This window comes from Borostomias antarcticus, assembly GCF_949987555.1.
Source record: "Borostomias antarcticus genome assembly, chromosome: 8".
Lineage (NCBI taxonomy): Eukaryota > Metazoa > Chordata > Actinopteri > Stomiiformes > Stomiidae > Borostomias > Borostomias antarcticus.
The window spans coordinates 22,693,467-22,703,466 of record NC_140241.1 but is presented as its reverse complement, the minus strand read 5'-3'; the positions used below and the strand labels follow the sequence as shown (position 1 = coordinate 22,703,466).

The 10,000-nt window shown below is 46.9% G+C and overlaps 1 protein-coding gene across 1 annotated transcript in view; it reads left to right on the top strand.

The window, feature by feature from the left end:
• The window catches only part of mctp1b (multiple C2 domains, transmembrane 1b), a gene marked incomplete at both ends in the record, with an annotated part of 25,809 nt that overhangs the window by 7,990 nt on the left and 7,819 nt on the right, over positions 1-10,000 (top strand). Inside the window, 5 exons of the mRNA XM_084442530.1 lie at positions 1,097-1,217; positions 2,209-2,351; positions 2,446-2,525; positions 3,232-3,355; positions 9,694-9,732. Coding sequence (XP_084298656.1) covers positions 1,097-1,217; positions 2,209-2,351; positions 2,446-2,525; positions 3,232-3,355; positions 9,694-9,732 — 507 coding nt within the window. The remainder of the gene's footprint in view (positions 1-1,096; positions 1,218-2,208; positions 2,352-2,445; positions 2,526-3,231; positions 3,356-9,693; positions 9,733-10,000) is intronic.

Genomic DNA, 10,000 nt, shown 5'->3' with positions numbered 1-10,000 from the left:
GAGAGAGAGAGAGAGAGAGAGAGAGAAAAGGCGATTGCGTATAGCATGTGTAATATAAGTGTCTTACCACATCCAGTGTTGGGGGGGGGGAGGGGCAGGGCCTGGACCGCCTGTTCTGAGCTGTGGATTAGCGTCGGAGGGATTAGTTACAGGACGGGATTGAAAACGGTGGACAGGCGCTCGATGTACGAGTGTCTCTGGCCAGGCAGCGTGAGGCTCTGGCCGGTTCCATTAAACCCTGGACAGCGGACAGAGGGACCAGTGAGCTCTGCTTACTGCACATCCAGCCTTTATGCCCCCCTAGGTTTAGATGCTGCTTCTAGCCCCCCCCCCCCCCTCCCCCCGCCCCTCCCCCGTCAAAGCCAGAGTTGCTATGACAACAATGGTTGTGTACGGCAGGAAGTTAAACTGCCGATTTGCTCAAACCATCAGATCACGCAAGGAAATGGCTGGCGTGTAATATCCTGTAACCCGTCAGCTGCTGCTGTTATAGGCTTCTGGTTTCGGCCTCGGAAATATTCTCTCTCTCTCTCTCTCTCTCTCTCTCTCTCTCTCTATGCTCTGAGTAATAACGCTCCAGCTCAGGTTGGGTTTTAAGACGAGGAGGATTCAGGGAGGTGTCGTGCTGAGGGTGAGTGGCTGGATGAGAGCAGAACGTTCTTTTGAGACCGTTCCAATGCCTTGCGGTTTTATCAGTGCTCTGTGTCGGCCGTCCATTGTGTGTGTGTGTGTGTGTGTGGGTGGATGGGTGGGTGTGTGTGTGTGTGTGCGTGAATCTGAATATGTGTGTGCGTGCGTGTGTGTGTGTGCATGTGTGGGTGTGTGTGTAAATCTGTATGTATATGTGTGTGCATGCCATGCGTGCGTGTGTGTATGCGTATGTGTGTTTGTGTGAGACAGAGAGAGAGAGAGAGAGAGAGAGAGTATTGCAGACCTGCAAACTTGTCACCTTTTGGCTACAGTCACCTTTTTTATGTTAACCATGGTAGTTTCAGTGAATCTAGAGGGTTTTAGTTTTGTATGTCGTCACCTTTTTCACTCCTCCAGAGTTTGCAGGTCTGGTATTGATGAGGGTTTCTCTGTCCGCCCCCCTCAGGTTATGGATGTGTCTGGAACCCCGGGGGTCATCTCCCAGAGAGCCCTGCCCAGCAGTGGCACCTACAGGCTGGACATACACCTGAAGAGAGGACACCACCTGGCCATACGAGACAGAGCAGGTGACCTCATCTCTCTCCTGTCTCTCTCTCCTGTCTCTTTCTCCTGTCTCTCTCTGCTGTCTCTCTCTGCTGTCTCTCTCCTCTCTCTCTCCTCTCTATCTCCTCTCTCTCCCGTCTCTCTCTCCTGTCTCTCTCTGCTGTCTCTCTCCCTTGTCTCTCTCCTCTATCTCTCTACTCTCTCCTTCTTCCCCCTCTCTCCCCTCCACACTCTCTCTCTTTGTCTCTCACCCCCCTCTCTCTCCTGTCGCTCTCTCTCTCGCTCTCTCCCCTGTCTCTCTCTCTTCTCTCTCTCTCTCTCTCTCCTCTCTCTCTGTCTCTCTCTCTCTCCTCTCTCTCACTCTCTCTATCTCCTCTCTCTCTCTCTCCTCTCTCTCTCTCTCTCTCTCTCTCTCTCTCTCTCTCTCTCTCTCTCTCTCTTCTTCTTCTTCTTTATTTCTCAAAAGTAGCCAGACTCGGTGCCTGTTATAAATCAAGATGAACAGGAATAATCTAAACTATCAACCGTACATCCATGTTTTGAGCATTTCGTTGTACCTGGTACCTGTATGTTGTCAGAAGTAGGAAAGATGCTCACATCACTTCTCGGGCTGCTGGGTTAGGAAATAGTCACGATGGAAGGAATAGAGCCCGTCCACTCGTACGCTCCAGAATAAACTTTACTCTGACAACGTTCCGAGCGTCTGATGTTCGTCAGGTTCAACCTGAGGAGGAACAGACTCTTGAAACGTTGTTAAAGGAATGTTTATTCTGCAGCATATGAGTGTGTGGGTTCTTTTCCTGTCAATGTACCTGTATCTTGTACAAAATGTACTTTATTGTAAATTGCTTTGGATAAAAGCGTCTGCTATATGACTATACACTACATGTAAATATGACAAATAAACATCCTTGATTTCTTCTCAGGCACCAGTTATCATACTCTGCCTGTTGTAAATCAAGATGAATATTAATAACTGTACCAGTAAGCTGCATTGTATGTTAACACTCGCAGGGACCAGTGATCCATATGTGAAGTTCAAGCTGTACGGTAAAGAGGTTTTCCGCAGTAACATCATCCACAAGAACCTGAACCCGGTCTGGGACGAGAGCGCCAGTCTGTTAGTCGATAATCTGCAGGAGCAACTTTATGTGAAGGTAACACACAGTATAAGGTGCACTGTATAAACACACACACACACACACACACACACACACTAATAAAGGTGGTTTTCTACTCAATCTGCTGCAGGTGTTTGACTATGACTTTTGCAGTCAAGATGACTTCATGGGCTCTGCCTACCTGAACCTGGAGTCACTGGAACACCAGAGGTACTGTACATATAGAACCCTAGAACACCAGAGGTACTGTACATATAGAACCCTAGAACACCAGAGGTACTGTAAATATAGAACCCTAGAACACCAGAGGTACATATTTAGAACCCTGAAACACCAGAGGTACATATTTAGAACCCTGAAACACCAGAGGTACATAGTTAGAACCCTGAAACACCAGAGGTACATAGTTAGAACCCTGGAACACCACAGGTACAGTATATGTTTAGAACCCTGGAACACCAGAGGTACAGACTTAGAACCAGGGGTGCAATGGCTCAGTGGTGGAGCGGGTCATTCAATGATCGTAGGGTTAACGGTTCGAATCCCACCTCCTCCTGTCCACATATCGAAGTGTCCTTGGGCGAACCCTAAATTGCTCCCAATGAGCAGGCTGGCACCTTGCATGGCAGCTGCAGCCATTGGTGTGTGAATGTGTGTGTGAATGGGTGAATGAGAGGCCATTGTAAAGCGCTTTGGATAAAAGCGCTATATAAGTGCAGTCCATTTACCAACCCTGAACATCAGAGGTACCGACTTAAAAAATATATTTTCTCCAGGCTTCTCTGAGACCAAGATCTGCTGACTAATGGAGCCTGCTTCTGACACCTCAGCTAGCGCCCTGTCCCTTAATGATACATGTGAGCTTCTCTGTCTGTCTAGCTCTGACCTCTGACCTGCTCCTCTCTCTGTGACCCAGGACCCAGCCAGTGATGCTGGCTCTGAATGACCCCAGCCACCCCGATCAAGACCTGGGCTCTCTGGAGCTGGCCGTCACCCTCACCCCAAAAGACAGCCCCATAGAGGAACACAGAGATGCTACGGTAGGCACACACACACACACACACACACACACACACACACACACATGCACACACACACACACACATGCACATGCGCACAAACACACCAAATAGCAAGCGGATCTGGGTCATATATGGGCCGGAACTAAGCCACAAGTGCCAGATCTGGCCTGTATATGTCCCTGATTGGATTGCTGTCTGGGACACACACACACACAGACACACACTTGTAAGAGACCGACTGTACACTGTAAACGATTGTCATGTAGATTAACAGTAAAATACTGCCAGCAGGGTTCCAGCAGTTTACTGTTAATTTAACAGTTTTCCTACAGTATGGTACTGCATTACAGAACTACAGTGCATTGCTGTATTTTCTTGATTTTACAGTAGACTAATGCTAACAGGGTTGTACAGTACATTAGCATGAGTAAATAGAGTATACTGGCTGTATTGCTGACTGCCAAGTGCTATGAATTAAGCATCACCTTTTACTATACTCTTGAATAACACATCTAGTGTGATATACTATTCAACATCTATAGTACATACTGAATAATTTAGTTAAGCCGTTACCAAACATCCCCAGGAGTCCTGGTCCTGCATGCTTTAGATCTGGGCCTGCTCCAACGCTGGTTTAGATCTGGGCCCGCTCCAACGCTGGTTTAGATCTGGGCCCGCTCCTACGCTGGTTTAGATCTGGTCCTCCTCCAACGCTGGTTTAGATCTGGGCCCGCTCCAACGCTGGTTTAGATCTGGGCCCGCTCCAACGCTGGTTTAGATCTGGGCCTGCTCCAACGCTGGTTTAGATCTGGGCCTCCTCCAACGCTGGTTTAGATCTGGGCCTCCTCCAACGCTGGTTTAGATCTGGGCCTCCTCCAACGCTGGTTTAGATCTGGGCCCGCTCCAACGCTGGTTTAGATCTGGGCCTCCTCCAACGCTGGTTTAGATCTGGACCCGCTCCAACGCTGGTTTAGATCTGGGCCTGCTCCAACGCTGGTTTAGATCTGGTCCTCCTCCAACGCTGGTTTAGATCTGGGCCCGCTCCAACGCTGGTTTAGATCTGGGCCCGCTCCAACGCTGGTTTAGATCTGGGCCCGCTCCAACGCTGGTTTAGATCTGGACCCGCTCCAACGCTGGTTTAGATCTGGGCCTGCTCCAACGCTGGTTTAGATCTGGGCCCGCTCCAACGCTGGTTTAGATCTGGGCCCGCTCCAACGCTGGTTTAGATCTGGGCCCGCTCCAACGCTGGTTTAGATCCGGGCCCGCTCCGATGCTGGTTTAGATCTGGGCCCGCTCCAACGCTGGTTTAGATCTGGGCCTCCTCCAACGCTGGTTTAGATCTGGGCCCGCTCCAACGCTGGTTTAGATCTGGGCCTGCTCCGACGCTAGTTTAGATCTGGGCCCGCTCCAACGCTGGTTTAGATCTGGGCCTGCTCCAACGCTGGTTTAGATCTGGTCCTCCTCCAACGCTGGTTTAGATCTGGGCCCGCTCCAACGCTGGTTTAGATCTGGGCCCGCTCCAACGCTGGTTTAGATCTGGGCCTGCTCCAACGCTGGTTTATTCATAATGACTGGATCATTTGAGTCAGCTGTGGTCGGTGGGAGGGCAGAGGGGGGTGTAAAACATGCAGGACGAGGGCGACTCCGGTTTGGGAAACACTATGCAGCAATTAAAAAAAAGTTTTATGTAAAAGGCAAGGCAAAGCAAGTTTATTTGTAGAGCACATTTCAGCAAGGCAATTCAAAGTGCTTTACATGAAACATTAAATGCATCAAGACAAAGTGCAAGAAACACATAAAAGGTCATATAAAACAAAATGCAAAAAAAGCACATTTAAAACAAAATGCAGGAAAAATAAATTACAGGAATAAAAGTTACAGTGCAGTGTATGAATGAATAATTATTTGATTTAATAAAAAGCAGCGGCAAAAAGAGAAGTCTTCAGTCTTGATTTACAAGAACTGAGAGTTGCAGCAGACCTGCAGTTTTCTGGAAGTTTGTTCCAGATATGTGGAGCATAAAAATTTAACGCTGCTTCTCCATGTTTTGTTTTAACTCTGGGGACAGAAAGCAGGCCTGTGCCAGGTGACCTGAGAGGTCTGGATGGTTCATAACGTAGCAGCAGATCAGAAATATATTTGGCCCTGAACCATTCAGTGCTTTATAAACCAACAACAGTATTTTAAAGTCAATTCTTTTACAGACAGGAAGCCAGTGTAAGGACCTCAGAACTGGAGTGATGTGATCCACTTTCTCAGTCTTAGTGAGGACTCGAGCAGCAGCGTTCTGGATCAGCTGCAGCTGTCTGATACATTTTTTAGAGAGACCTGTAAACACACCGTTACAGTAGTCGAGTCTACTGAAGATAAAGTTTTTTCAGATCCTGCTGAGACATGAATCCCTTAATCCTTGATATATTCTTCAGGTGATAGTTGGCTAACTTTGTAACTGTCTTAATGTGACTGTTGAAATGCAGGTCTGAGTCCATGAGTACACCAAGATGTCTGGCTTCGTTTGTGGTTTTTAACATTACTGATTGGAGCTGAGCGCTGACTTTTAATCATTCTTCTTTGGCTCCAAAGACTTTACTTCAATTACTTCAGTTTTATTTTTGTTTAGTTGAAGAAAGTTCTGGCACATCCAATCGTTGATTTGTTCAATGCACTTACTCAGCGCTTGTATGGGATTAAAGAAGAGACTTTGAAAAAAAAGATCAATTACTGAATGTAACCCAACATTTATTTTTAAAAGGTAGCACCATTTCCGGTGTGGCAGTCAAATCAAGTCCTCAAATGTGACATTCTTTAACATAAAGTCACAGTTCTGTCCTTCTTTTAAACGATAATTTTAAACAACTTTCTACAGTGGAGACTGAGTCCTACACACCCACACACACACCCACACACACACCCACCCACCCACCCACCCACCCACCCACACACACACACACACGCACACACACACACACACCCACACACATAAACACACCTACACACACACGCAAATGCACACACACATAAACACATCCACACAAACCCACACACACACACACACACCCACACACACATGCAAACGCACACACACACATAAACACACCCACACAAACCCACACACACACACACACACACACACACACACACACACAAATGCATGCACACACACACACACCCCCACACACACCCCCACCCAAATACCCACACAAACACCCACACACACACCCCCACCCAAACACACACACCTACGCGCACAAAACCCCAAGATATTCAGAGTGCAATTCAAAATGTGTGATTATTCATTATTCATACAAAGGGTCTTTGTGCGTCAGATTTCCAATAGAAAATCAATAGTCAGAAACATTACTGGAAGGCTTATGTGACCTAAGTGAGTCCAGTAGCCACAGTAGCACAGCGGTACTTAGCTGTCTATCCTCTTGTATTCTCCGTGTCTATTCCTGACCAGGCCTCCTCACAGTAGCCTAGCAAGCCAGATGGTTCATTTCACACAACCATCTCCGAAGGATTTTCCCCTTGGAAAATGGCAGGCAAATACTCGGCAGCTGATTGGATGAACCGTCTGACCGTCACCGTCTTTCACGGCTAACTTCAACCAATCAGATCAACGAACCGCATATCGCTTCTCGCTGTCGTCACGCCTAAACCACGCCACGTAGCCGACTCGTAGGACAGACGCACAAACTGGTCTATGTTGAGCCTGGCCAGACTGATGTGACAAACAGGATGTGAGCTGGCGAGATCAGGAAGATCTCACAGAGCCACGCCCCACCCACTTTACAGTAGTAACAGTAAACACCTCCAGCCTCCACAGACCCCCCCCCCCCCTCATCCCACAGTTTCTGTTTTTCCATTTTTTTATCGGGAAGCAAATATTAATGTACAATTGCACCACACCTTCAAAAACAAGTACAAACAGACAGGGAGCTTGTTTGGCTGTGTTTACACAGTACTCCAGACCTGTCTCACCCCACGGTTTCAATAGCTGTACTCCGATACTCGTTCCATGCACTGCTTCAAGCCACCTGTAGGGAAGGGTAGCCTTACTGCACATACACACCAGATTCAGCCGTCTATCTCCCTGTGGTTTAGGCCACTGTTGTGTCCCTCTGCAATCCTGGACATGAAGCAGTTTTCTGCCTGTTCAGGGAAACGATAGCGAACAAACACGTTGAGCACGGAGAGACAAGGAAGAGCTTCTTTCAGCAAGCCCTCCGGCACCTGGATGGTTCTATCTAACGTACAGTACATCCACATGTACAGTACCACTATCTAGTGGACCAATATCTTGGTGTATATACTGTAACATATGTATATACTGTAACATAACCAAATGCAAATGTAAAATACCAAACCCCCTCCTGGTATTTCTTATTTAGTCATATCCATATAGACTGCATATTCTGTACGTAATCCATCTAGATCGGTATCGGTATACAGTATCTTATCCTTATACTGTTGTGAATTGTTCTATTAACATACATAGATAATGATAAATACATAAGTGCAATTCATATTTAGTTAAAAGGTATTTGGTTAAAAGTGTTATTTACAGTATTTACAGTTAAATATGTGACGTCATGAGGAACCTGGTAATGGTAATTAATTCAATGTTGACTTGGACTTATTTGCTTTTAAAAGGCTTATGTTTTGAAGGTCAACAGAACAGGAAGGGGCTCGGAAGTAGCTTACATTTAGCTTTTTTTGCTAGTGTGCAAAAAAAAAAAAAGTGTAGTTTTGAAGTCCACTGTTTTATGTCCGCTGTTCATCACGCTGATGTAAATGCCGCATGTTTGTGAATAATTCACAAAAAGACACCCGTTCTGGTCATTACAAATAAGTAGCCTCCAACTAAGGTATATTATACTGTGTAGAAATGGGTCTACTTGTGTAATTAGTGAAATTGTAATTTGTAAATTGAGTATTAGAGTTAATCTCAGATGGAGTTTATCTGTATCAGAGTCTATCTATAACGAGCGCAATCTTGGAGCCGGGGGTAACATGTCACTGTGACTGTACACCATACATTACATGTGACGAATAAAGGAATGTTGACTCTGCTCTGTGCTGTGAAGGGGAGATGGGATCGAGGGGAGAGACTGTCAGATGCAGGATATGAAATAATCATCTTCAGGGCTGGATAGTGCTTGATGTGCTGGGTGTGAGCAGGGCTGGATAGTGCTTGATGCGCTGGGTGTGAGCAGGGCTGGATAGTGCTTGATGCGCTGGGTGTGAGCAGGGCTGGATAGTGCTTGGACCCTGGGTGTGAGCAGGGCTGGATAGTGCTTGATGTGCTGGGTGTGAGCAGGGCTGGATAGTGCTTGGACCCTGGGTGTGAGCAGGGCTGGATAGTGCTTGATGTGCTGGGTGTGAGCAGGGCTGGATAGTGCTTGGACCCTGGGTGTGAGCAGGGCTGGATAGTGCTTGATGTGCTGGGTGTGAGCAGGGCTGGATAGTGCTTGGACCCTGGGTGTGAGCAGGGCTGGATAGTGCTTGATGCGCTGGGTGTGAGCAGAGAGCCTCAGTGGTATGAGCCTGGCAGCTGGACCCTGGCAGATGGAGCTCTCCTCAGAGACACGGCCCTTATCAATGCTTAATCACCACCGGTCAGCTTAATCACCACCGGTCAGCATGTCTGCATTTCCAAATGGATTTTAATCTAATGTCTGACTTGTTAGATTTCACTCAGTTGCCCCTTATTGATGGCAGCAGGCAGTGAACTATCATGCACTGTCCGAGCAGTTAGGACTGGGCCTGACCCAGTTCTATTAATACATCCATGGCCTGACCTGACCAGAGGCGAGAGGAACTTTACTGCGGGTGAGAGTCAGAACAGCATTAGGATGACAGTATATGGTAGCTAGCTAACCACATCACTTTCTTTCTGTTAGAGGGATACAGTAATGTGTTATTTTGGACATTTAGCCGTATTTGTGGTCTGTCTACCATGAACCTAAAACATAGACCGTAATTTCAGAGACCATCATTTCACTGAGGAGTAGCACAACCATTGTAAACACCAACAACTAAGCCCAGGATGTGTCTATATGAAAGAAATGAAGACCTGAACTCACAAAGATCTACGAATTAAATATAGTACTATAATGACTGTCATTACTATGTAATGACTATGTAATACAGTAATGTGTGTCGGATGTGTTTTTGGCCCTCGGCCACCAGTGTTTCTGCTTCAGTATCTGGGCTCTGATTGGTCCTGTCTGTGTCTGCTGCCCACGTGATAATCATCATGTGACCGGTCCTAGTCCTGACCTATGACCTATGACCTGACCCTTGCTAGCACTAGAAGTAACAGCTGGAGTCGTAATCGTTTGTCACGTTCTTAGGCCATGCTGCTCAGGAGGTCTTGGAGACGATCCAACAAGGTAAAGAATCACCAGCATCTGTATCGGACCCTCACACCTCACACCCACAATGCCGTGCGCCATGTAGCCAATCACGTGAACCCCCGTGTGTGTGTATGAATCAAGTTTTCATCCCTATCTCATTTTGTTGTTGTTGTTGTTGTTTTGTTTACCCTTGCTCAGTGGTAGACTTGGACTGAAACAGGTGTTTATATTTAGGTGCTGAAGCTCCACTGTACATTTGAGCTGATATTATAAGAGGTACAGGAGCTCGAGCAGCAATGTATGG